Below are 27,915 nucleotides of genomic sequence, written 5' to 3'. Positions count from 1 at the left end.
CACTCTAACAAATCTCCTCTGCATCCCCTCCGAAGCCTTCAAGTTTTGAAGAGAATGCAAGTGTAGAATTCACAATTCAATTCACTTTTCTTCACTCAGAGGGTGGCGAATCTTTGGGATTCCCTACCCCAGATGGCTGTGGAGGCTCAGTCATTGACAGGGTAGATACTGGGAGGATGTTTCCACTAGTGGGAGAGACTAGGACCAGGGGGCATAGTTGAAGACTAAGAGGTCTACACTTTAAGACAGAGGTGAGGAGAATTATTTTCTCTCAGAGGGTCATTAGTCTATGGAATTATCTTCTCCAGAGAGCACTGGAGGCTGGGTCATTGAGATTATGCAAGGCTGAGTTAGACAGATTTTTGATAGACAAGGGAGTCAAGGGAATGGAGTATCAAAATAAGGGGGTCTTCCTAAAACTATAAAGGCACTAGTTAGAACACACCTAGAATACTGTGAACAGTTTTGGCCCCCTTATCTAAGGAAAGATGTACTGGCAATTGGAGGCAGTTCAGAGAAGGTTCACTAGGTTGATCCCAGGTATGGAGGGATTTTCTTACCCATCCCGGGTATGGAGGGATTTTCTTATGAGGAGAGGTCGAGTAGATTGGGCCTGTACTCATTGGAGTTTAGAAGAATGAGAGGCAACCTTATTGAAACATCTAAGATTCTTAACAGGGTAGATGCTGAGACGTTGTTTCCCCTTGTGGGAGAGTCTAGGACCAGAGGGCATAATCTCAGAGTAAGGGGTCGCCCATTTAAGACAGAGATGAGGAGGAGTTTCTTCCCTCAGAGGGTAGTGAATCTGTGGAATTCTTTACCGCAGAAGGCTGTAGAAGCTGGGTCGTTAAGTATATTCAAAGCTGAGATAGGCAGATTTTTAATCAGTCAGGGAATCAAGGGTAATGGGGAAAAGGCAGGAAAGTGGAATTGAATGGAAGAGCAGACCCGAAGGGCCGAATGGCCTACTTCTACTCCTACGTCTTGAGGTCTTATGGGGAGCAGATGGCAAAGTGGAATTGAGAGCACAACCAGATGAGCCATGATCTTATTGGAATGGCGCAGCAGGCTCGAACAGATGAATGGCTCCTAGGTTCTATGGTCCTATTGCGATATTCAAGGCAGAGATCAATAGATTGCTAGATATTAAAGGTATCAAGCGATATAGGGGTAGTGCGGGAAAATGGCGATGAGGTAAATGGTCACCATGATCTATTTAAATGGCAGAGCAGGCTTCAGGGGCCAAATGACATTCTCCTCCTCCTATTTCCTGTGTTCCAGGGTTTGTCAACATTCAAGATTAGATCAGACAGGTGGATAACAGAAAAAGGGTTGGAGGAATGTGGGAACAGGAAGGGGAGATGTGATTTGGACTATTTGCTCTTATGGAAGATAAATGCCAACACCAACTGATTGGGCCAAATGGCCTGATTTCAGCCTGCATATTCCCTGTAGTTTCAAATAGTACCTACCACACACATGGAGATGACAAAGTATTTACACATAAACAGGTCGTTCGGTCCTATGGGCCCATGCTGGTGTTTATGCTCCACACAATTCTTTCCCCAGCCCGCTTCATCTAATCCTATCCTCCTATTCCTTCCCCCTTCACATACTTACCTAGCTTCTCCTTGAATGTAACCATTCTATTCACCTTAATCACTCCTTGTGATAGGGAATTCCACACTCTAACCATTCACTGGGTAAATAACTTTCTCCTGAATTCCCTATTGGATTTAATAGGGATTACCTTATATTTATGGCCACTAGTTCTGGTCTTGCCTGCAAGTGGAAATTCCTCTCTATGTCTACCCTATCAAACACTTGGGCCTTCATTCAGGCCACCTTTAGTCCTTTATAGAGAAAAGAGTGCCACCCTGTTTTATCTGTTCTAATAGGGTTTAAAGGACCTCTATTTTTTCCAGTAATAACAATATTTTTTCTTATTCTCTCATGGGGCGTGGGCATCATTGGCAAAGTCAGGATTTGTGGCCCATCCCTAATTGCCCTTGAGAAGGTGGTGGTGAGCTGCCTTCTTGAACTGCTGCAGTCCATGTGGTGTAGGTACACCCACAGTGCTGTTAGGAAGGGAGTTCCAGGATTTTGATCCAGCGACAGTGAAGAAACAGCGATATATTTCCAAGTCAGGACGGTGAGTGGCTTGGAGGGGAACTTGCAGGTACTGGTGTTCCTATACATTAATACTCATAATAATGCCATCATCCCCAGTAGTGATACTGGAGAAACTAGAATACTAATTCTCACCATAGTTACAGTGATGGCTGTCAAAGCATTGTATCTCTCGGAGGTAGATTACAGTGAAAGAATGGCAACCCTCATAAATATGGCAATGAATTGAGCACAGCATCTGGCACTGAGAAACAAGATTCCTGATGGAATTTTCCATTAAGGCGGTAACCAAATACGTAAAAAAAAAAATGGCTGTGGATAACCAAAAGCGAACATACCCCCAGTCAAATACTAGTTCTGACACGATCTAAACGATTACTGTACAAGCCGCATAGTTCCGTATTTTCAAAAACACCAATACTGCCAACTTCAGTTCTGAAAGTGTCAGTTCCTCACCTACAGTCAGTGACTGCAGACAATACTTACCACAAGAAGGTTTTCAAACCAGGCTGTTAAATTGAGAGAGGGATCCCTTTATAAAGGCAGGCAAACCTTCCACGGCAGAAGGGCAAACTAATACTGAAGGGACAGTTAGAGATCCCACAGCCCAGATGTTAACAGGTCCAACGCCTGGGCCCCCTTCCAAATGTTGGGTTTCTTACTGAACACCAGTAAAGGGCTATTTTTACAAATTTGCTATAGGATCCAGGATTCTCTTAAGGTTAGCTTGCAGGTTGAGTCGGTAGTTAGGAAGGCAAATGCAATGTTGGCATTTATTTCGAGAGGACTAGAAGATAAAAGCAGGGATGTGCTGCTGAGGCTTTATAAGGCTCTGGTCAGACCACATTTAGAATATTGTGAGCAATTTTGGGCCCCGTATCTCAGGAAGGGTGTGCTAGCCCTGGAGACGGTCCAGAGGAGGTTCACGAGAATGATCCCAGGAATGAAAGGCTTAACATATGAGGAACTCTGGGTCTATACTCAATGGAGTTTAGAAGGATGAGGGGGGATCTGATTGAAACTTACAGAATACTGAAAGGCCTGGATAGCGTGGACGTGGGGAAGATGTTTCCATTAGTAGGAGAGACTAGGACCCGAGGACACAGCCTCAGAGTAAAGGGAAGACCTTTTAGAATAGAGATGAGGAGAAACCTCTTTAGCCAGAGAGTGGTGAATCTATGGAATTCATTGCCACAGAAGGCTGTGGAGCCCAGGTCACTGAGTGTATTTAAGACCGAGATAGATAGGTTCTTGATTGGTAAGGGGATCAAAGGTTATGGGGAGAAGGTGGGAGAATGGGCTTGAGAAACTTATCAGCCATGATTGAATGGCGGAGCAGACTCGATGGGCCGATTGGCCTAATTTCTGCTCCTATGTCTTATGGTCTTATGGTCTTATGATCCTCTTGGATTTTGGAAGATTTGACGATCCAACATTCTGGCATCTGGACTGGTTGGGAAGGTTTCCTGGCCCCGTCATGGTAGGACCCACTGCGCGGGATTTTGACTTTCGGCGGGATCGGAAGATTCCGGCGGTGGGCGGGGCTGGAAAATCCCTGCCAAGGATTTTGATTCCCTTGAAAGGTAATTCCTTGAGGTATTAAGTTGCTTGGGAACAGGATCCTCTGAGTCTATGGCCAGCTGAGAATCAAATGGCAGGGTTGCTGTGGGAAGGAACTCATGATGGTTTACGTTACTGGGATCAAAATCTTTCTGGATTGATGAGGAGGTTTTGGTAGTTTGCCCCTTGATTCTGTTAAAAATTAAGAGTGTTCCTAAGTGCCTGCTGACTCTGTAATAATTAATGTTTCTGAGAAATGTCACAATCATGGAGTTCCTAGTAATCATTAGCTGCCCACCAATCACGGATTTGCTCATGGTGCCAAGCCCTGGAGTTTACAACGCCAGGACCTGGCGACACAGAGGACGCTGGCCCTAACTTCAGCAACGTAGCCAGTGTTATTGAGGAGGATGTCGAGCACATTTACAGCGAGAACTCCAAACACCATGATGATGCCAAGGAAAACCGGAGTGATAACCCTGGTGACCTCTTTCATGCCGCCCATCACCACTTGCGCCATGGTTTTACCAGGAGCCAGGAACTTGTAGGAGATGAATTGGAAGATTCCCACAGCCGCCTCATAGCCGAACGGTCGCAATGGGGAACTTGCTGTGTTTACGGGATTAATTGTTTTATTCTGAATCAACCCTCTCACTTCTTTTAAGACTTCCATTTCATCGTTTTCGCTTGTCCCCCTGCATTTGTCAAACAACTTGTCCACTCGCAGTTTCTTCTGCAGCTGTCTCACAGTCACATACACTGTGTCTTTTTCTGGCACCATTGATTTCATGAGTGCGAAGGAAAAGTCTCTATTGTACATTGGCACATCCTGCCCCTCTGGTCCGACACTGTCATTGAGACAGGGATCGTTATTCTGATCCTGTGGGAAGGTGCAGCAAAGAGCTGTCCAGACCAGCCCAGGCACCGAGACCCTGTTCTTCATTTTGATCCTTGTGGGATCGGCAGCACCTGTCACCAGATACGTGGACCGGCCGGACTTGTGGCATATCCGTCCCAACTTCTGGACAATGGATTCTGCCTCTTGGTACCAGTTGACATTGGCTGCATTCTTCTCAGGCACTGCATTAGTGAGGGTACAGGTGGCTGTGGCACTCTCCCTCTCATTTAGCGCAAAGGGGTAGAGATGGCCCCTGTCATAGCCCGAGTCGTAGTAATCCTCATCCACAGCCTGCTTGTCACTGGAATGTGCACTACTCCTTTTCATTGAAGCTGCAGCGTTTTGATCGTCGATCTGTAATCAAAGTAGATAAAAAGTGTTAGGAAAACTAAAACTTTACATTGTGTTCATTAAAATCTGATCTCCCAGTAATCAACACAGCTGGGCAGGCAGCAAATTTAAAAGATCAGCCATGATCTCATAGAATGGCGGAACAGGCTGGAGGGGCTGAATGGCCTACTTGTGTTCCTATATCCTTACGTTCAAGAGCCACAGGCCCAGTGCACACGTTGTCAACATGCCGTTTATATTCGTTCAAGGGCTATGGGCAAGGAGGTATTCATTGTCCATCCCAAGTTGCCCGTAATAGATGATGGTGTATCTACATCTCGAGCAATTGCTGTTACAACTGAGGGACTCAGTAGGTCACTCCAGAGTGGGCAAAGCATAGTCTTAATGAGATTCACTCTATCACATGTCACTTCCTTGAAGGACATTAGTGAACTTGATGGTATTTTTTGTTACAAACGCCCAGCTCTCCTTGTGTCGTCTTCATTCTCAGGATGTGGCTTTGTAAACTTTGTCTCATTTGCTGCCAGTGCAAATTGGGATTTTAACCCACTCCTCATTCATAATTTCTGCTCCAAATTCCTGGATAATCATGCCCAATTCCCAATGTGTCTATTTGGCAGGCAAAGCTCTGTTCCAAGAGTGCAAATCATCGAATAATCCCTTTTGAGACTGTCCAATCAGTTGAGGCCACGTCTCAGGGCGACTTTGGTTTTGGGATACAATTCAAGAGCATTTCTCAAACCCACGACCTCTCCCATCTAGAAGGACAAGGGCAGCAGACACATGGGAACGCCACGGCCTGGAAGCTCCCCACCAAGCTAACACACCATCCTGACTTGAAAATATATCACCGTTCCTTCACTGTGGCTGGGTCAAAATCCTGGAACACCCTTCCTAACAGCACTGTGGGTGTACCTACACCACATGGACTGCAGCGGTTCAGGAAGGCAGCTCACCACCACCTTCTCAAGGGGGATTGGGGATGGGCAATAAAGGCAGCAACATCCACAGCCCATAAACAATTAAAGAAATGTCAAACTATAAGTTTAGTGTCAGTACAAAATGGTCTAAGCTACACTTGGAGATTTGAATCCAGACTCTGTTTCTGAACTTTCAACGCAGGGTAGTGAGATGAGACTCCCTGATGTACTCTCACACCACTCCAGTTCCAGACAGTTGGACAACTCCTCCCCTAACCCACCTGGCAAAGCATAGGAGCTCACAGGAGTGTTATCAGACAATAGTTTGACACCAAGCCACATAAGGACATGTTCGACCACATGATCAAAAGCCTGGTCCAGGGGGTATTAAGGGGCATCTTAAAGGAGGAGGGAGCTGGAGATGTTTAGGGGAGGGAGGTGTGGAACTGGAGCTTAGGACCTATGGCCGGAAATTTCCAGCACCCCCGGCGAGCCATTGCAATGTCCATTCACACCGGCGGGACAGGACCATCCTGCCGGCCTGAGGGGCTGGAAAATTCCGTCCTATGCAGCCGAAGGTGCGACCGCCAACGGAGGGCGGTGAAGAAAGTGGGGGGATAGGCAAAGGTACATTGCAAGCCTTACCCCTAATATAGAATCAGGGGTATTAATCCCTCCGAGAAACGCTCCCAGGGAGATCCAGAACTCTGCAACCCTTGATAAGGAATCACATTGTACTGGAAATGTTAACTGGGGGTCTCTCTCCCCACAGATTCTGCCAGAGCTGCTGAGTTTTTCCCTCACTTCTGTTTTTTTTTATTACAAACCTCCCTGCTAAACATTTCATACTTAACCATAAGTGCTGACCAGCCAGAGAGCCATACATCCCAGGAATGTACAAGGGCTTGGCTTGCCTGCAGACTTGGGTCCGAGTCAGAAGCTCAGGTTATTTTTGGGTAAGGTGGGGTGGGGGGGGGCGGCGGGGAAAGTGCATCAAACTTTTATGTCCTAATGTTTCGCCTTGTCAGGTGGAAAGGACAGTGATCTCTCGGACAGAGGTGCAACTAGACAAAGGACACAAGATCTCTTTACCTGCGGTTCATAGAACCAGGGGCTGGGTCTGTAACCTTCGCCCTCGCCCATGCTGCAGGGGTACCTGTAAGCGGAATAGACCGGGACCCGCAGCTCGGTATTGTACAGGGTGGCGAAGTGATAGCGGTTCTTGTATCTCTGGCAGATTCTGACCCGGTTTCTCACGGGGAACCCCTGCGGCGGGACTTTGGCCTGAAAGAACCAGTTGCATGTGTCGAAGTTCCGGACCACTTTCCCCCGCACTGTCCCGGGGTCGAGGGCTGCGAGGAGCAGAAAGAAGAGGAAGCTCCCTCCCCCCATTGCCCCCATCCCGCAGACTGAGCTTCTCCTCCCGGTCGAACAGCGGGTCAGTCTCGCTCGCATTGGCTGCTGCTTCCCTCTGTTCCGGTTCCACTGGGAGCAGCGAATAAGAGAAGTTTATTTTTGGAAGTTCCTGTAATCCACGAGGATTGGAGAACTGTTGACGCACATCCCTTTGCCCTCAACACCTCCCCCATACCCTGATGATAAAGTCCTCTCGCCACTCTCTGAACCCACACTGAACAACAACCTCCACATTTACCCACCGTACTGGAGCCAGGCTACTCCCTTTCCCACTCACAGCTCCTCTCAGGAACATTCCCTATATAGGCTTCAGGGAGTTGGACAGCCTGCAGCAGGCACCTCAAAGTATTGGGCAAGTGCCATCAGCAGGGAAGTGGCAAGAAAGACAATCCGACAGCAGTGTCCCCTCCCCAAGCTAATGGGCTGTAACTTCCTCTGAGTGGCAATCAGCGTCAGGAACTTCCAGGCGGTGGTGTTCCCATGTATCTGCTGCCCTTGTCCTTCTAGGTGGTAGAGGTTGTGGGTTTGGAAGGTGCTGTTTTAAGGAGCCTTGGTGAGTTCCTGCAGTGCATCTTGTAGATGGTACACATTGCTGCCACTGTGCGTCAGTGGTGGAGGAAGTGAATGTTTGTGGATGTGATGCCAATCAAGTGGGGCTGCTTTGTCCTGGACGGTGTCAAGCTTCTTGAGTGTTGTTGGAGCTGCACTCATCCAGGCAAGTAGAGGGTGTTCCATCACACTCCTGACTTGTGCCTTGTAGATGGTGGACTGGCTTTGGTGAGTCAGGAAGTGAGTTACTCGTCGCACAATTCCCAGCCTCTGACCTGCTCTTGTAACCACAGTATTTATATGGCTAGTCCATTTCAGTTTCTGGTCGATGGTAACCCCCAGGATGTTGATAGTGGGGGATTCAGCCATGATAATGCCATTGAATGTCAAGGGGCGATGGTTAGATTTGCTCTTATTAGAGATGGTTATTGCCTGACACTTGTGTGGCATAAATGTTACTTGCCATTTGCCAGCTCAAGCCTAGATATTGTCCACGTTTCGAATCCATATGTCTCTTCTTCAGAGCTGAGAGTCATGTGGATTCGAAACACTAATTCTGTTTTTCTCTCCACAGATCTTGTTAGACTTGCTGTGTTTTTACAGCGTTTTCTCTTTTTGTTTCAGATTTCCAACATCTACAATATTTTGCTTTTATCTGGATATTGTCCAGGTCTTGCTGCATTTGAACATGAACTGCTTCACTAGCTGGGGAGTCGTGAATGGTGCAATCATCAGCGAACATCCCTACTTCTGACCTTATGATGTAAGGAAGGTCATTGATGAAGCAGCTGACGATGATTGGGCCTAGGACACCACCCTGAGGAACTCCTGCAGTGATGTCCTGGAGCTGAGATGATTGACATCCAACAACCACAACCACCTTCCTTTGTGCTAGGTATGACTCCAACCAGCAAAGAGTTTTCCCTCTGATTTCCTCCCTAAATCTCTCCACCTTTCTAGCCTTCATTAAGACCATCCTAAAAACCTCCCTCTTTGACCATCACCCATCCTAATCTCCTTATTATGTGACTAGTGTTGAATTTTGTTTCTCCTGTGAAATACCTTAGAACTTTTATTTTTATTATTCTTTCACGGGACGTGAGCATCACAGGCTGGGCCAGCATTTATTGGCCATCCCTAATTGCCCTTGAGAAGGTGGTGGTGGTCAGGTGTCTTACGAAAATACGAACGAGGAGCAGGAATAGGCCATTCAGCCCCTCGAGCCTCCACCGCCATTTAATTAGTTCATGGCTGGTCTGATAGTAACCTGAAATCCGCATCCCACCTACTCCCGATAACCTATCACTCCCTTGTTTACCAAGAATCTATCCACCTCTGCCTTAATAATATTCAAAGACTCTGCTCCCACCGCCTTTTCGGGAAGAGAGCACCAAAGACTCTCAACCCTCTGAGTGAAAAAAATTCTCCTCAAATCTGTTTTAAATGGGTGACCCCTTATTTTTAAACAGTGACCCCTCCCCTAGTTCTAGATTCTCCCACAAGAGGAAACATCCTCCCCACATCCACCCTGTCAAGACCCCTCAGAATCTGAAATGTTTCAATCAAGTTGCCTCTCACTCTTCTAAACTCCAGTGGGTACAAACCTCATCTGTCCAACCTTTCCCTCATAAGACAACCCCCCAATTCCAGATATTAGTCTGGCAAACCTTCTCTGAACTGCTTCCAAGGCATTTACATCCGACGACCTTAAAGGCGCCACATAAATGCAAGTTAATGTTGCTGTAAGGAGAAAGCACTGTCATAATAACCAGCCTTTTTAAGATGTTGTTTGTAAACTACAAGCCCCAGGAATCCGTGGGGTGCAGAAAGCTTCCATCTCAGGTCCAAGAGAAGCCTCCCCTAAACAGCGAATGATAACATCCGGCGCAATGCAGAGCTTTGCAAGTGGGCGTCAGACCAGCGTAACTGTGTCTGACAAGTGCAGAAAGCACCTGTCCGAAGGGGAGGTAGACCTTTAAAGGGTCGTGCAATGTCTCTGCTTGGTGCATCCGCCTCTAGCTGGGAGGCTGCGCTTGTCTGACTCCAGCCGGGGTGAGATGTGAAAAAAGGTGGGGAGAGAGGGGGGGGTGTTCAGCAATGCCCAGGGGAGCGGCATTCTTGACGGGCTGAGACATGCAACAGCGCTAGAGGAGGAAGGATCCGATACCGGCAACCAACCCCTCCCTGTTTAAACGCTGCAGAGGAAAAAATTAATTCCGAGTCCCAACTGATCGCCTGCTCTTCACCCAGGGAGAGAGAGGGGGGAAACCTCATCATTCTGCAGAGCCATGGGCGGAGAGGCAGGGAATCTGCTCCTGCTCCTCTTCCTAGCGGGACCGGTGCAGGGAGAAGTGGTCGGAGATTTTGACAAGTGCAGTTGGTTCTTCCAGGGCCGGATGCCACCGCGCCTACCCGGGACTGCAGACCAGGTCAACATCTGCCAGAGACTCCAAGACCGCTATCACTTCGCCACCCTGTACAATACCGAGCTGCGGATCCCGGTCTATTCCGCTTACAGGTACCCCTGCAGCATGGGCGAGAGCGAAGGTTACAGACCCAGCCCCTGGTTTTACGAACCGCAGGTAAAGAGGTAACAGACTCGTCTGCACCATAACTTCCCTGCTCCTTAAAAAAATGTGGCAATTGCAGGTTCAGTTGGACCCAACCTAAAAAAAACATCCATCTGTCTCTTGTTTCTGTGCTGTGCTTTCACACTATTAACACCCTCTGCTATTTTACCTTTGTGCCACTATCAGCACCTTCTTCAGTCTTTACTGCTACTATTAACAATCCCTTTGTCTTGTGTCCATGACATCACTGTCAATCTCTCCTTAGCCCCCACCAATCCCTGACCTTCTATCGCCTTAAACAGTATAAAAAAACATCACATTGCCACTTCTCTTTAGCTCTGAAGAAGAGTCATAGGGACTCGAAACGTTAACTCTGTTTCTCTCTCCACAGATGCTGCCAGACTGGCTGAGTTTTTCCCCAGCATTTTCTGCTTTTATATCAAACCCCCTCGGACACAACAGGTTAACATGAACAAATCGATTCAGATTAATGAGCAGAGATAAGAGTCAATGCAGTGAAACTGCTTTCATTGGCAGGAGGTTCGTAACCAGGTTTAAGATAACTGGCAAAAGAACCAAAGGCCAGATGAATAGAATGTGTGCAGCGAATTGTGGAATGCACTGCCTGAAAGGGCGGCCATTAGCAGATGCAATCTGAACTTTTGAAAGGGAATTGGATATGGCAGAAGTGTTGCAGAACTAACTGGAGAGTTCGGCTAAAGAGCCGGCACGGCCAGGATGGGCAGAGTGGCCGCCTTCTGCAAGGGAATCGAAAAGGGCAGTAAGAGGAGGGGCGAGGCGATTAGGGACCAAAAAAGGCAATTTACACATGGGGGCAGAGGACGTGGCTGAGGTACTGAATTAATACATTAATAATCTGTCTTTACTAAGGAGGAAGGTGCTGCTCAAGTCATAGTGAGAAGAGGAGGTAGTTGAGATACTGAATGGGCTAAACACTAATAAAGAGGTGTTAGATAGGCTAGCTGCACTTAAAGTTGGTAAGCCACCAGGATCGGATGAGATTCATCCAAGGATACTGAAGGAAGTGAGGGAGGAAATTGCGGAAACACTGGCCATATTCTTCCAATTCTCCTTAGACACATGGGTGGTGCCAGAGGATTGGAGAATTGCAAATGTTACCCCCTTATTCAAAAAAGGATATAAGGATAAACCCAACAACTAAAGACCAGTCACTTTAACCTCAGTGGTGGAAAAGCTTTTAAAAATGATTAGATTAGAAGTGATAATCTGGGACAAAATGAGCAGTTACTTGGTCTTAACAAGGTGGACATGGAAAGGATGTTTCCTCTTGTGGGTGAGTCCAGAACTAGGGGACACCATCTTAAAATTAGGGGTCACCCTTTTAAGACAGAGATGAGGAGAATTTTTTTTCTCTCAGAGGGTTGTGCAACTTTGGAACTCTCTGCCTCAGAAGGCAGTGGAGGCGGGGTGATTGAATATTTTTTTGGCAGAGGTAGATAGATTTTGTTAAGCAAGGCAATGAAAGGTTATCGGTGACAGATGGGAATGTGGAATTCGAAATACAAACAGATCAGCCATGATTTTATTGAATGACAGAGCTGGCTCGAGGGGCCGAATGGCCTACTCCTGCTCCTATTTCGTATCTTTGTATGTACTTGGACAAATGTGGATTAGTTAAGGAAAGCCAGCACAGAGTTGTTAAGGGCAAATCACTTTTAACTGACTTGCTTGAGTTTTTGATGAGGTAACAGAGAGGGTTGATGAGGGTAATGAAGTTGATGTGGTATACATGGACTTCCAAAAGGCTTTTGATAAAGTGCTACATAACAGACTTGTTCGCAAAGTTGAAGCTCATGGAATAAAAGGGACAGTGGCAGCATAGATGCAAATTGGCTGAGTGACAGGAAACAGAGAGTAGTAGTGAACGGTTGTTTCTTGGGCTGGAGGAATGTTTACAGTGGTCTCTCAAGGGATCGGCACTAGATCATTGCTTTACTTTATCTATACTAATAAACTAGACTGTCAGTGTACAGGGCACAGTTTCAAAATTTGCAGATGACACAAAACTTGGAAGAAAATTCTTACAGGACGTGGCAGGGTAGATGTAGATAGTATGTTTCTCCTGGCTGGTGAGTCTAGAACCAAGGGGCACAGTTTCAGAATAAGGGGGAGGCCATTTAGGATGAGATGAGGAGGAATTTCTTCACTCAGAGGGTGATGAATCTTTGGAATTCTCTACCCCAAAGGGCTGTGGAAGCTCAGTCATTGAGCATGTTCAAGACAGAAATTGATAAACATGAAGGGATATGAGAATAACATGGGAAAGCAGCATTGAGGTAGATGATCAGCCATGATCTAGCTGAATGGCGGAGCAGGGTCGATGGGCCAAATGGCCTACTCCTGCTCTTATTTCCTGTGTTCCTATGCATTGTGAAATGTGAGGAGGATAGTAATAGACTTCAAGAGGACATAGACAGGCTGGTTGAACAGCCACACATTTGGCAGATGAAATTTAATGCAGAGAAGTACGAAGTGATTCATTTTGGCTAGAAGAACAAGGAGAGGCACAATAAAATAGACAGTGCCATTCCAATGAGATGCAGGGACAGAGAGACCTGGGGGGGGGAGGGGCGGGTGAGTAGACAAATCATTGAAGGTGGCAGGACAGGTTGAGAAAGCGATTAAAAAGGCATACGGGACCCTGACTGTTCTAAATAGAAGCATAGTGTATAATAGCAAAAAGTGCGGTGGACTTTATTTTTCATTCTTTCACCGTGTGTGGGCATCATTGGCTAGGCCAGCATTTATTTCCCATCCTTAATTACCCTTGAGAAGGTCACATTATAGATGGGCAATAAATGCTGGCCTAGCCAGCGAGGCCCACACCCCGTGAAAGAATAAAGAAAAGGTCCCTCTCCTGTTCTCCTGCCCACATGTCCGTCCTTGGCCTGCTGCATAGTTCCAGTGAAGCCCAACGCAAACTGGAGGAACAGCACCTCATCTTCCGACTAGGCACTTTACAGCCTTCTGGACTTAACATTGAGTTCAACAACTTTAGATCATGAACTCTCTCCTCCATCCCCAACCCCTCGTTATCCCCTTTTTTTCAATATTCATTTTAATTTTAAAATTTTTATTTTTTTCATTTTTTAATTTTTATTTTTTATCCACTTATTTTTATTTTTGATTATTTTCATTTTTATTTATTGTTTTATCCCCACCTTTTATCCTATTTTCAGCTTTTTTCCCACCACCGTCCCCTCCCCCCACCCCCCAAGGGCCATCTGTCACTTGTTCATGTTGTTCTTTCCAGAATTCTTACCCTTGTCCTGCTATTATCACATTCTGCTTTCTGACCTTAATGCCACCATCAGCACCTCCTTTAGCCAGTACCACTATCATTAACACCCTTTGTCCCTTTGTCCACGACATCTCTGGCAATCACTCCTTCGCTCCACCTATCTATCCAGCCTTCTATCCAGCTTCACCTGCTCCACCCCCCCTTAAACAGTATAAATTTCATTACGTTTTTACTTCTCTTTGGCTCTGAAGAAGAGTCATATGCACTCAAAACATTAACACTTTTTTTCTCTCCCCACAGACACTGTTAGACCTGCTGAGTTTTTCCAGCATTTCCTGTTTTTGTTTCAGGTTTCCAGCATCCGCAGTATTTTGCTTTCACCTTTAAAGAACACTCGTTTGGCCTCAACTTCAGTATTGTGTCCAGTTCTTTAGGCAGAATGTGGAGGTTTTAGAGAGGGTGCAGAAAAAGATTTACAAGAATGACTCGAGGAATGAGGGGCTCCATGTTACATGGATAAATTGGAGAAGGAGGGATTATTCTCCTGAGAGGAGAGAAGGTCGAGAGGAGATTTAATAGAGGTGCTCAAAATCATGGGTAGTCCAGACAGAGTAGATAAGGAGAAACTGCTCCCAATGGCAGAAAGTTTGAGAACCAGAGGACACAGATTTTAGGGGATTGGCATAAGAAAGGACAGCGACTTGAGGAAAAACCTGTTTACGCAGTAAGTGATTAGGATCTGGAATGCACTGGCTGAGATCATGATGGAGGCTGATCCTTTTGTGGCTTTCAAAAGGAAATTGGAGCAAACGAACATTACAGAGCTATTGGGGAAGGGTGAGGAAGTGGGATCAACTGATCTGGACTGCATTAGAGTGCTTCGGTTGGAGTTTGGTGACAGGGAGACTTTTAAGGGTTTATTTCTACCTAAAGTCTAATCTTGCTTTAATTTAGCAACTAACTAAAAGTTGCTCTTTGGGTTGGGAGAGGATGAGTTTTAGTCCAGCTTTAAAACAGGGGTTGTACAGGCTCTGCTTGCAGCTGCAGCTAGTTAATTAGTTAACTGGTTAACTTAGTTAAACAGGTTTTATAGAGCTAAAATCAGACAGCATAAAAGCAAGCGATCTACAGTGTTACTTTTGCCTGCACTGGAGTGCTGCTTTGGGCTGCATTAGAATGCTTCAGTTGGAGTTGGGTGAGGGAGGGAGTTCAGTGAAGAGGGAAGGAGAGATCCTTTCATTTTCTACCTTTCCTCAGAAAGAAGAGTGGCGGCTTTGGTAAGTAATACCTGGTAATTATTTCTTCTGTCCCTAATATTCTCTAAACTAGAGGAAGTAAAAGTAAGGGAGTCATTTAAGGTAAGTCATGACAGGGCAGTTCGGCCACCTGAAATGTTCCTCCTTGCGATGTGGGGAGTCAGGGACCCTTCCAGTGTCCAGGGCAAACACATGTGCAGGAAGTCTCTCCAGCTGCAGCCACTCAAAATCCGCGTTTCAGAGCCGGAACTGCGGCTGGAGACACTGTGGAGCATCCACAAGGCTGAGATTTTGGTGGGTAGCACGTACAGTGAGGTGGTCACACTGCAGGTAAAGAGTGCACAGGCAAGAAGGGAATAGGTGACTGCCAGACAGAGTAAAAGCACTAGGCTTGTAGTGCAGGAGTCCCCTAGGTCCATCTCCCTGTCCAACAGATTTTCCATTTTGGATACTGCTGGGGGAGATGGTTTCTCAGGAAACACAGCCAAAGCCAAGTCTGTGGCACCACAAGTAGCTCAGCTGCACAGAGGGGGAGAAAAAAAGAGTGGGAGAGCAATAGTGATAGGGGATTCTATTGTAAGGGGAACAGATAGATGTTTCTGTAGCCGCAGATGTGACACCCGGATGGTATGTTGCCTCCCTTCTGCCAGAGTCAAGGATATCACTGAGCAGCTGCAGGACATTCTGAAGGGGGAGGGTGGTCCATATCGGTACCAATAACATAGGTAAAAAGAGGGATGAGGCCCTGAAAGCAGAATATAGGGAGCTAGGAAATAAATTAAAAAGCAGGACATCAAAGGTAGTAATCTCAGGATTACTCCTAGTGCCACATGCTAGCGAGATCAGGAATAGGAGAATAGACCAAATAAATGCGTGGCTGGAGAAATGATGTAGGAGGAAGGGAGTTAGCTTCCTGAGGCATAGGGACTGATTCTGGGGAAGATGGGACCTGTACAAGCTGGACAGGTTGCACACCAGCAGGACCAGGCCCAATATCCTCGCAGAGGTATTTGCTAGTACTGTGGGGGAGGGTTTAAACTAGACTGGCAGGGGGCTGGGAACCTGAGCGGGGAGAGAGGGAAACAAAGATAGGAATGAAAGATAGAAAAGTAGAAAGCAAAAGTGGAAGGCAGAGGAATCAAGGGCTAGCAGCAAATAGGGCCATAGTACAAAAAGAATGTGTAAAAATGTTAAAAAGACAAGTCTAAAGGCACTGTATCTGAATGCAGAGAGCATTCGCAAAAAGGTAGATGAATTAACAGCACAAACAGATGTAAATGGGTACAACATGATTGCAACTACGGAGACCTTGCTGCAGAGTGACCAGGGCTGGGAACTGAATATCCAGGGGTGCTCAATATTTAGGACGAACGGGCCAAAAAGGAAAGGACAGGCCAAAATAGAAAAGGAGGTGGGTATTTTTTTATTCATTCATCAGATGTGGACGTCACTGGCTGGGCCAGCATTTATTGCCCATTCCTAACTGCCCTTGTTCAGAGGGCATTTAAAAGTCAACCACATTGCTGTGGGTCTGGAGTCACATGTAGACCACACCAGGTAAGGACAGCAGATTTCACTAAAGGACATTAGTGAACCAGATGGGTTTTTACAACAATCGGCAATGGTTTCATGGTTGTCATTAGACTTTTAATTCTAGATTTTTATTAAATTCAAATTTTACCATTAATCGTCGTGGGATTCGAATCCAGGTCCCCAGAACTTTACTCTGGGTCTCTGGAGTGCTAGTCCAGTGATAATATTACTTTGCCACCATCGCCCCATTGCTAGTTAAGGATGAAATCAGTGTAATAGTGAGAGAAGATATTGGGTCAAAAAATCTAGATGTAGAATCATCTGGGTGGAGCTAAGAAGCAACAAGGGGCAGAAAACATGAGTGGGAGTTGCCTATAGGCCTCCAAACAGTAGTGATAAGGCAGGGGACAGGATTAAACAGGAAATTAGAGATGCATGTAACAAGGGTGCTACGGTAACCATGGGTGATTTTAATCTATATATAGACTGGGCAAACCAGATTCGCAATAATACTGTGGCAGATGAATTCCTGGAGTGCATACATGGTGGTTTTTTAGACCAGTATGTCGAGGAACCGACTAGGGAACAGGTTATCCTAGATTTGATATTATACAATCGGAAGGGGATAATTAATAATCTTGTTGTGTGATGTAGGGAACAGTGACCATAACATGATAGAATTCTTCATTAGGATGAAAAGTGAAGTAGTCCAATCTGAAACTAGGGTTCTACATCTAAACAAAGGTATGAGGCATGTGTTGGCTTAGATAGATTGGGGAATTTCATTAAAAGGTGTGGCAGTGGATAGGCTAGTATTTAAGGAATCAATGTATGCATTGCAACAATTATACATTCATTTCTGGCGCAAAGATACAACAGGAAAAGTGGCCCAACCATGGCTAACAAAATAAATTAAGGATAGTATTGGGTTCAAAGAAGAGTCATATAAAGTTGCTAGAAAAAATAGCAAGTCTGAGGATTGGGAGCAGTTTAGAATTCAGCAAAGGAGGACCAAGAGATTGATTAAGAGGGCAAAATAGAGAATGGGGCTAAACTTGCAAGGAACACAGAAGTGGACTGCAAAAGCTTCTATAAGTATGTAAAAAAAAAACCTAGTGAAGACAAATGTAGGTCCCTTACAATCCAAAACAGGAGAATTTATAATAGAGAACAAGGAAATGGCAGAGCAATTAAACAGCTACTTTAGTTCTGTCTTCATGGAGGAAGACACAAATAACTTCCCAGTAATGCTAGGGAACGAAGGGTCTTGTGAGAAGGAGGAATTGAAGGAAATTAGTATTACTAAAACAATCGTGCTGGAGAAATGAATAGGACTCAAAGCTGATAAGTCCCCAGGGCCTGACAATCTACATCCCAGGGTACTAAAGGAGGTTGCCATGGAAATAATGGATGGGTTAGTTGTCATCTTATAAAATTCTGTAGATTCTGGAAAAGTCCCAGCAGATTGGAGGGTGGCAAATGTAACCCCACTATTTAAAAAAGGAGGTAGGGAGAAAACAGCGAATTGCAGACTGGTTAGCCTAATATCAGTAGTAGGGAAAATACTAGAGCCTATTATAAAGGATGTGATAACAGGACATTTAGAAAATATCAATGGGATTAGACAAAGTCAACATGGATTTATGAATGGGAAATCACGTTTGACAAACCTACTGGACTTTTTTGAGGACATAAGTAGCAGAATAGATAAGGGAGAACCAATGGATGTAGTGTATTTGGATTTTCAGAAAGCTTTTGATAAAGTCCCACATAAGAGGTTAGTGTATAAAATTAAAGCACATGGGATTGGGGGTAATATATTGGCATGGATTGAGAATTGGCAGACAGGAAACAGAGTAGGAATAAATGGGTCTTTTTCGGAGTGGCAGGCGGTGACCAGTGGGGTACCACAGGGATCAGTGCTTGGGCCCCAGCTATTCACAATATATATCAATGATTTGGATGAGGGATCCAAATGTAATATTTCCAAGTTTACTGATGACACAAAATTTGGTGGGAATGTGAGCAGTGAGGGGGATGTTAAGAGGCTTCAAGGCGATTTAGACAGGTTGAGTGAATGGGCAAATACATGGCAGATGCAGTATAATGTGGTTAAGTGTGAAGCTATCCACTTTGATAAGAAAAACAGAATGGCAGAGTATTATTTAAATGGTGATAGATTGGGAAATGTTGAGGTAGAAATGGAGCCCTTGTACACCAATTACTGAAAGCAAGCATATAGATGCAGCAAGCAGTTAAGAAGGCAAATGTTATGTTGGCTTTCATTGCAAGAGGACTTGAGTACAGGAGCAAGGATGTCTTACTGCAGCTGTACAGGGCCTTGGTGAGACCACACCTGGTATATTATGTACAGTTTTGGTCTCCTTACCTAAGAAAGGATATACTTGCCATAGAGGGAGTGGAATGAAGGTTCAACAGATTGATTCCTGGGATGGCAGAATTGTTGTATGAGGAGAAATTGGGCCGACTAGCCGTGTTTTCATGGGAGTTTAGAAGAATGAGAGGGGATCTTATTAAATCATATAAAATTTTGACAGGCATAGACAGATTGGATGCAGGGATAATGTTTCCTCTGTCTGGGGGTCTAGAACAAGGGGTCACAAACTCAGGATATGGGGTAGACCATTTAGGACTGAGATGAAGAAAAATTTCTTCACTCAGAGGGTGGTGAACCTGTGGAATTCTCTACCACAGAGGGCTGTTGAGGCCAAGACAGTGAATATATTTAAGAAGGAAATAGATTTCTGAACTCTAAAGTTGTCAAAGGATATGGGGAGAGAGTGGAAGTACGGCGTTGAAATAGAGGATCAGCTATGATCATATTGAATGGCAGAACAGGCTTGAAGGGATGAATGACCTACTCCTGCTCCTATTTTCTATGTTTCTATGTGTATTTGCTCTTGCAGAGAGCTAGCATGGAAATGGTGGGCTGAATGGCCATTCTAAAATTATGATTCTGTGCTGTGTGATTCTATGATTTTTAAACATTTGTTTACTTAACTAGCAAATGAATTTAAATAAATGAATAAATTAGTCACAATAATGGTTTATTCTGAAATAAATCATTTATAATAAGGCAAATGGAAGAAATGGCTGGAATTTATTCAAACCAGGGGAAACAGATGTACAAAGGTGTGAACTGGCAGTGAATCTCATTGCTCCAGTGATTCCTGGGGCTGAATTTTGCCCTTGAAGGGCGGGCGGGCCCGACAGGTGGGCAGCCAATCGCCGCAGCCGAAACGGGCCCCGCTGCCATTTTAAGTGGGCGGACCAATTAAGGCCTGCCCAGCATGTCGCCCGACGGGAAGCGCTAAGAGCTTCCTGTGCAGGGGGGGGGGAGTTCCCCAACTGCGAGAGTGCGCTCTTTCGCGCATGCGCACAAAAGAGCGCACAGCTCGCTGAGGCTAAGTGCAGCCTTAGGGAAATCACTGAAAAGTGGTGGAAGTTCAAAAGTAGAAAAATAAAAAAATCACTAAAATGTCCCCCACATGTGAAAAGGTCACGCGAGATGGGACATGTTAATGAAATTCACAAAAACTCTAGTAAACTTTTTTAAAACCAAAATCGAACCTCATCCCGCCAGTGGATGAGGTTTGTTAAAAAAATCACATACCCGCCTGCCCGTTGGGCCCGTGCGCCGAGCCGAATTTCGCACGGGCCCCTCAAAATCCTGGTCGATTGGTGACTTAATGGCCCTAACAAGGCCTTTAATTAATGGCAGGCGCGAGTCCCGCTGCATAGCGCGCCCACCGACCGAAACATCGCGATGCCGCGCGCTGAAGTCGGCACGTCGCGCGACATTTTTAAGCGCTGGCGTGCGGGCTCTGCCACTTGCAGAAGATTCAGCCCCTGGTGTGGTGATGTCTGTGGGCACTGTGCCATCTTTGGTCATTGGTGTGGATCTGTTTGGGCATATAAAGAAATCATATAATAAGGCTTGCATCTTTCTCATACTTGCATCTATGTTGGTTTCAGATCGAGGATTCTGCTAATACAGAGGAGATGAAGAGCTGCAATGTGTCTTCCAGTGAATTGCAGGCAGTTGACTCAGACTACCAGGGTGAGAGTTATGAGCGAGGCCATCTCTACCCATTCACACTGAATCACAACGAGACCGCCACAAGTACCTGCACCCTCACCAACGCAGTGCCCAGGAGTCATGAGGCCAATGTCAGGTGGTCAAGAGAGGTGGAATTGGTGGCCCAGAAGCTGGCACAGACATGCCACAAGTCCAATAGGTCGATGTACTTGGTGACAGGGGCTGACAACCCCTTGGGAAATAAAATCAAAAACAGGGTCTCGGTGCCTGGGCTAGTCTGGACAGCTCTTTGCTGCACCTTCCCACAGGACAAGAATAATGATACCTGTCTAAAGGAGGACATGAGACCGGAGAGAGAGGATATAGCAACGTACGATAAGGATTTTTCCATCGCATTCATGAAACAAATGGAACCAGAAACAAAGGCAGAACACCTAACAGTGAGAGAGTTAGAGAACAGACTGCGTGCAGTCAAAATCTTTGACAGCTGCAGAGGAACGAGCCAAGATGATGAGGCAGAGACCTTCGAAGAGGTTGAAGAGCTGATACACAAATTAGTAATTAGTGCAGATGATCAGGACACAGTGGAAGAGAATTCTCCCCCAGTACCTGCAGAACAAGGCCCAGTAGTCGATGGCGATGATTTGGCAACAGAACAAACTGACACACCATTGGAACCAGCCGGTGAAGAGGTTGATGAGGGCGTTTGCCAATCCACCACTGCCAGTGCCTTGGCTCCAATTGGAAGGATGATCACCTTAGTCACCAATGGGGCATCAGCCTTTGCCCGACTCATCACAACTGTTGTCAACATTGTCCGCATTTTGGCTGTAACACTTTTAAGAGTCCCCTTCGGGATTATCTACGACTGTGCCAACTGCCTAACCATCATGGTCAAGTACCTAATTGTCACGGTGGCCACAGTTCCCCAAGATCTCTTGGGTATTGTGGCCAGCATTATATTGGACACAGCCAGTGCCATCTCATGGTCTGCCAGATTGATCAAGTATCTTGTCAGAATTCTGTAACTCTTTGCTTTTTGAAGGGTTAGATTTCCATACAATACCAAATGAAGATAATATGTGTCAATCAATCCCAGTCTCTAGGAGCCACCATTTACCACCCGCTTAGTACTCTGCTCCCAACCATTAAACAGTATTCTACTCATACCCCTTCTAATATCTCAGTAAGCTTGTCCCCAACCACTTCTGAAGCCCCAGTGAATTCTGTGCTGGCCGATATTTATCCCTTAACCAACATCACTAAAACAGATTAATCTGGTCAATATCTGGTCTGCTTATTTGTGGGTTCTTGCTGTGCACAAATTGACTGCAGCATTACATATATTACAACAGTGACTACACCTCTTCAGTACGTAATTAGCTGCAAAATGCTTTGGGGCGTCCTATAAAAGATGCTATATCTTTTCAGCATTTAGGATGCAAACTCCTCTAGTATCGGTGTGGAGATTATGGGATATCAATAATAGAGTTGAACAAGAGATGTTCTCTAAAGACAATATTGCCTTTGTGGTCTCCATCACCCAGAAGGACCAGGGTAGCAGGTGCATGGCAACACCACCACATCCAAGTTCCCCTCCAAGTCACACATCATCCCCCCCTTGGATATGCATCATGCTGTTCCTTCATTCTTGCTGAGTTAATACCCTAGTAGTCTCTCTCTAACAGCACTATCAGAGCATCTTGACCACACAGACTGCAGCAGTTCACAAAGAAGGCCCTCGCACCTTCTCAAGGATAGCTAGAGATGGGCAATAAATGCTGGCCTTGCTAACAATGCTCATCACCCAAAAATTAATATTAAGAAACTTAGGGACAGCTTCATTATCAAACAAACAAGAACACTACAGGCGAAGGCTTTGACAGCTTGAGTCAGAAATGCGAAACACGATGATGGATTTTAACACATGTCAGACATTTGACTGGCCAAGAAGAAACATTTATGCACATGAAGCTTTGTAACTCAAGTTGTTATCTTTAGAGTCAAGCATTGTTCTAGCAGCTATGATCTATACAATGACAAATACAGGGCAGTGAATATATGGAGCAGACTGCCCAGATGGAGGATAGTGTTGGCAAATTCAACTGGGTGCAGGATGAATAGTTGGCAGAGAAGGGGATTGAGGTATGTGAGAGTTACATTTGCGGTGTTTTGGAGTTTGGGACTTGCTAGATGGACCACAATGAGCCCTATCAATCCTCCACCTTTCAATGATTCTTTGTCCAGCGAGGTCACTCTGTATATATTTACGTGGGAAAACGTTTTTTTGGTGACTGTGTTGAGGGTTGTGTTGGTAAATTCTTCCCTGCTTTATTTTTGTACCCAGTTTCATCAAATACTTCCAGACCAAAAGTAGTAGATATTTAGAAAATGTGCTTAATTTATGAGCTATCTGTTTGATTGCAATTGACCACAATGTCTGAACTCATACAAGAAAATAAATGCTTGCACCAATAAAGGATTTGCAGTAGATATTGTGTATATGAATTGTCAAAAGGCATTCAGTAAAATATCATGTAGGAAGTCTTTCGTGAGACCACAGCTGGAGTACTGTGCACAGTTTTATTCTTTGTATTTAAAGAGAGATGTATTTGCATCACAGGAGATACAGCAAAGACTCAATAGATTGGTCCCTGGAATGAGGGGTTTGCCCTGTGATGAGAGGCTAAGCAAATTGGGCCTAGATTCTCTGGGGTTTAGAAGAATGAGAGGTTGAAACCTACAAGGTTCAAAACAGGCTTGACAGGTAGACAGTTTTTGTTTCTCCTGGCTGGGGTATCCAGAACACCAGGGGCACAGGATAAGGGGCCGAGCATTTAGGACTGAGATGAGGAAGAAGTTCTTCACCCAGGGGATTGTGAATCTTTGGAATTCTCTGCCCCAGAGGGTTGTGGATGTGCCATTATTGAATATATTTAAGGCTGGGATAGACAGATTTTTGGTCTCTCAGGGTACCAAGGGATACGGAGAGCGGGTGAGAAAGTGGAATTGAAGCCAAAGATCAGCCATGATCGTATTGAATGACGGGGCAGGCTCGATGGGCCATAAGGTCTACTCCTGCTTCTATTTCTTATGTTCTTACAAACCATTCAGCTGCTTATGTCACAGTGAGTGATAATACATATCAACTGTTATGAATGGATTTGCATAACTCAATCAGTACAACTTGTCTATGTGAGATAATGAACATAATGCACCTGCCCACATTAGTAGGATGCCTTGCTTGCCTTAAACATGCAACTTCTAATTATGCTGCTGCATTCTAACCTTCTTGCAGCCTTCGCTAGGGCAAACTGCTTCTCGGACTTCAGTTTAGCAAAACTGACTGAGCCATAGTTCAGTGGGAAGGTTCCGGTTTTAAGTACCAGTCCAGGGCTTGAGCACAAAAATCAAGGCTGTCACTCCAGTACAGTACTGAGGGGGCGCTGCAGTGTTGGAGATGCCATCTTTCTGATGAGATGTTTACCTTCTTGGGTGAATGTAAAAGATCGCAATGCATTATTTCGAAAATAAAAACGGGGGCAGAACCTTGCCCTTGGATGGCGGGCGTGCCCCACCGGCTTGGCGGTGAGTGGGCAGCTGACCCCCGCCACTGAAACGGGGCCCGCCGCCATTTTGAGTGGGCGGGCCGATTAAGGCCTGCCCAGCAGCATCCCCGATGGGAAGCGCTATGCGCTTCCTTTTCCAGGTTGGGGGGGGGTGGAATCCCCATCTGTCAAAGTACGCACTGCTCCCTGAGACTAAGTGCTGTCTCAGGGAGACCAGTGACAGTCCGAAAAACTTTAAAAATACAAAAATTAAAAAATTATTAACATGATCCCCCTCGTGTGACAATGTCACACGAGATGGGACATGTTAATAAAGACCACATAAACTTTATTAATTTTTTAAAATACGGACATGAAACTTCATCCCGCCAGTGGATGAAGTTTTATGAATAATCTGGAGCCCGCTGGGGCTCCTGACCTGCCCGCCAGCCTTAAGGTTGGACAGGCAGGGCTTTAATTACTTTAAATAGCCTGTCAACGGCCTCAATTGGCCACTGACAGGTCGGCGGGCAGACAGCTGATTTCACTGTCCACCCGCCTTCCTAAAAATTTAAATGGACCGGGGATTCCTCCCGACGTCATCCCGCGTCATTTTCCCCTCGGCGACCGGGCCCCGCCCCCAAATCGCCAGGGGGAAAATCCTGGCCAGGGTGTTTGGCCACTGTTTACCCTGAATCAACATCACACAAAAAAAAAACAGATTATCAGGTCATTGATTGTCTCATTTACTCTTTGTGGGATCTTGCTATTTCCTACATTATAACAGTGAATACGCTTCAAAAAGTACTTCATTGGCTGTAAAGTATTTTGAGACCACCAGTACTTGTGAAAAGTGCTGTATAAATGCAAGTCCTTCTTTCAATGTTGTCCTATTGTTTCTGTTTGTGTCTCTCTCTCTCCATTTTTTAGTATCATGATTCTGTTCAGTCTGAATGGATCAGAAACATCCCAGCACAGTGATTGTGAAGTGCTTATCAATTGCTCAGGCAGGCTAAATAATTCCTCATTGCTTACAGTCTTTGGGGAAACAAATTCCTTTAGGGTTAACTAAATGCTTTATTTCGCTTAGGTGCCTCTCCCCACTCCAAACCTGTGCAAAGATGTCACTGAACTAACACACTTTGCTTTTAAACTCTTTTTCCAAATGATTTATGTAGAAAAATGGTCAAAAATTCTGAAAGTTGATGTCAAAATTCAAGCACACGGTATGAAGAGGAATATGGCAGCATGTGTAGGAAGCTGGTAAATGACAGAAAATTAAGGCATTCATATTTTCTTTTTGAATTCGTATTCCCCTTGGGTCAGTGTTGGCCCATTGTTCTTCCCCATATATATAAATGATCAGGACTATTGAAGCTGACACAAAATACAGAAGGTGAAGAGAAGAATATAGGCAGTCTTGGGCAGATTAAATGAAACTTAATGCCGGTAAATGTGAGGTGCTACCTCAGAGAGAAAGGAAACGGGGAAATAGACACTAACTGGTCAAATGTTAAAAAGAAAAGAGGAGCAAATGAACTTAGTTCAGTGACATCTTTAAAAATGGTTGCTATGGCAGCCTTCCATCTCACCATCTCATAAGACGATGGTTTGCACTGTGGTGGTCAACCCTGTGTTAAGGATCACCTGGTGTGGCTCAGGAGCCCCACCTGACATGGTAGTCTCTGCTGCATTTGCTGCAGAGGAAGACATGGGCTGAGAACGACCATGATTTGCTGGCCTCTGCTTTCTCTGGGCGCTTTTCTGGGCCAGCCCAGCTTTTCATTTCTGCTCGCCTCTTCCAATCCCCTTCCCGTCAGCCTCCAGAGGAAACGCCATCAACCACTGTTTCCCAGTTGTCAGTATCAGTATCCGCCCTCTCCATATCTTGCTTGCAAGTGTCCTTGCAGCGGATGTATGGACGCCCAGGAGGTTGTGACCCAATGGTCAGCTCATCGTGTAGAAGGCCTTTGGGTATATGACCATCATCCATCCAATGAACGTGGCCAAGCCAGCGCATTAAAAATGGTAGAATAACAATAGCAGCTTATACTTACATAGTGCCTTTAATGTAATAAAACATCCCAGGGTACTTCACAGGGGCATTGTAAAATGAAATATGACACTAAGCCACACAAGGAGATATGAGAACAGGTGACCAAAAGCTTGGTCAAAGAGGGAGGTTTTAATGTATGTCTCAAGGAAGCGAAGTGGAAAGGTAGAGTTGGGAAGGGAGGGTATTCCAGAGCTTAAGACCCAGGCAGCTGAAAGTGCGACCATCAATGGTGGAGCGATTAAAATCAGAAATGCTCAGGAGGCCAAAGTTAGAGGAGCACAGGTATCTCAGAGATTTGTGGAGATGCAGGAGGTTACAGAGATAGGGAATTTATAAAGCTTAAAACGAGTTTATAAATAAATAGGTAAAGCGTACGGGATACTCAGTATTATAAATTGGAACACAAAGTACAAAAGTAGGGTGGTGTAGTGGTTAGCGCTGCTGCCTCACAGCTCCAGGGACCTGGGTTCGATCCTGACCTTGGATGCCTGTCTGTCTGTGTGGGTTTTTGCTGGGTGCTCTGGTTAACTGTCCAAAGATATGTTGGTTAGGTGGATTAGCTATGGTAAATCGTGCCCTGTGATGGACTGGTGTCCTGTCCTGGCTGTACCCTGCCTGCTGCCCATTGCCTGTCAGGATAGGCTCCAACTCCCTGTGACCCTGAATTAGGCTGTGGAAAAGTGAGTGAGTACAAAAGCAAAGTAGTGTTTAAATTACACAAAGCATTGCTTGGGTTGCACTTAGAATAGTAAATCCAGTTTTGAGGCCTTGCATTGGGAAGGTTGTGAAGATGATTGACTGTGATGATATTGGAGATGAGAGGCTGTTCTAAGGAAAGCCTAGTGAAACTGTGCCTGTCTTCATTCAGGCCAAGCAGGGTATTAGAACATTTGAGAGAGAAAATAAAGAAAGAAGTTTCTACATGCAGGAAGTTGTTAGGACAAGGAAGGGCCCACTAGAAATGATGGCAGAATCCATAATAGGTTTTTTTTTAAAGTAGGTAAATAATTGTGAAAAGAAAGGGTATTGGGAAAGGACATGAAAGGGGATGAAGTGGGTCGATGCTTTCCAAGAGGCGTCATGAGCACAATGTCCTCCATCTGTGCTATAAAATCATATGATTCAATGGGTAATAAGATTAAGACAGGAGATGCCTCAAGAACATATCAATTTTGAATGATTTTTAACCGAGGGACACAGAAACTGAAAGTGCCATGCAATAACTGATACGACTAAGACAAGACTTTCAGCTGGAGGTACAGATAATAGAGTGACGTTCAAGTTTGTCAAACGTTTGATTGTGCTGGAAGAGGTAGGCACTCAACCAGCCTAGGCTCAAACACAGGGACAAATTTATTGTGCTTAGTGGAAAGGAAGCGAACTGTCCTTTAAAAATAAGGTGTAATTCTCAGATAAAGCTATAATCCTGAAATGGAGTTGAATTTGTGACAATTGTATTGGTAATTCTATTCTCTTGGTATGTTGTGAATATGGTTAAATAAAACAGCTTCTTAATGGTACAAACTTTGCTGTGTTAAGTCCTTACTGTTCTGAGCAGACTGAATGACAGCTGTCATCTTACAGCAACAGCTATTGGCTGTGATTATTTTGGGTACTTTAGTCATTTTTATCTGATAAATTATAGTTCCATTAAAGGAGGTTCAACCTCAAAACCAATATTTTCTCTTGCATGTTAAAAGCAAGGTAAAGCCCCCTCCACATTTCTTTTACCTCAAAGCCCACCTCAGTAACCGTACCTTCAGTGACCTTTGGCCAAATGCTGAA

General features: G+C 45.2%; 2 protein-coding genes across 2 annotated transcripts; one reads left to right on the top strand and one right to left on the bottom strand.

Annotated features, from left to right (window-relative positions):
- Positions 1-3,813: 3,813 nt before the first annotated feature.
- Positions 3,814-7,289, bottom strand: LOC144690169 (endonuclease domain-containing 1 protein-like). Its single transcript, XM_078557621.1, has 2 exons — positions 6,952-7,289; positions 3,814-4,942 (listed from the first exon to the last, which is right to left on the bottom strand). Exons 1-2 carry the CDS (start codon positions 7,258-7,260, stop codon positions 4,004-4,006), a joined length of 1,248 nt encoding a protein of 415 aa, XP_078413747.1. The 5' UTR covers positions 7,261-7,289; the 3' UTR covers positions 3,814-4,003.
- A 2,463-nt stretch (positions 7,290-9,752) lies between these two features.
- On the top strand, positions 9,753-27,655 carry LOC144689940 (uncharacterized). The gene is made up of 2 exons (XM_078557458.1): positions 9,753-10,406; positions 20,463-27,655. Exons 1-2 carry the CDS (start codon positions 10,113-10,115, stop codon positions 21,552-21,554), a joined length of 1,386 nt encoding a protein of 461 aa, XP_078413584.1. The 5' UTR covers positions 9,753-10,112; the 3' UTR covers positions 21,555-27,655.
- The last annotated feature ends 260 nt before the right edge of the window (positions 27,656-27,915 follow it).

This window comes from Cetorhinus maximus, chromosome 14, assembly GCF_964194155.1.
Source record: "Cetorhinus maximus chromosome 14, sCetMax3.hap1.1, whole genome shotgun sequence".
Taxonomy (NCBI): domain Eukaryota; kingdom Metazoa; phylum Chordata; class Chondrichthyes; order Lamniformes; family Cetorhinidae; genus Cetorhinus; species Cetorhinus maximus.
This window is presented reverse-complemented; position numbering and strand designations above follow the sequence as displayed.

What these genes read in the sequence shown, in the direction of transcription:
- LOC144690169 (XM_078557621.1), bottom strand. Translation starts at nt 7,260, where the DNA reads ATGGGGGCAATGGGGGGAGGGAGCTTCCTCTTCTTTCTGCTCCTCGCA. An exon ending in CCTGGTTCTATGAACCGCAG is followed by an intron (nt 4,943 to 6,951) that starts GTAAAGAGATCT and finishes CTTTGATTACAG; the next exon opens with ATCGACGATCAAAACGCTGC.
- LOC144689940 (XM_078557458.1), top strand. Translation starts at nt 10,113, where the DNA reads ATGGGCGGAGAGGCAGGGAATCTGCTCCTGCTCCTCTTCCTAGCGGGA. An exon ending in CCTGGTTTTACGAACCGCAG is followed by an intron (nt 10,407 to 20,462) that starts GTAAAGAGGTAA and finishes TGTTGGTTTCAG; the next exon opens with ATCGAGGATTCTGCTAATAC.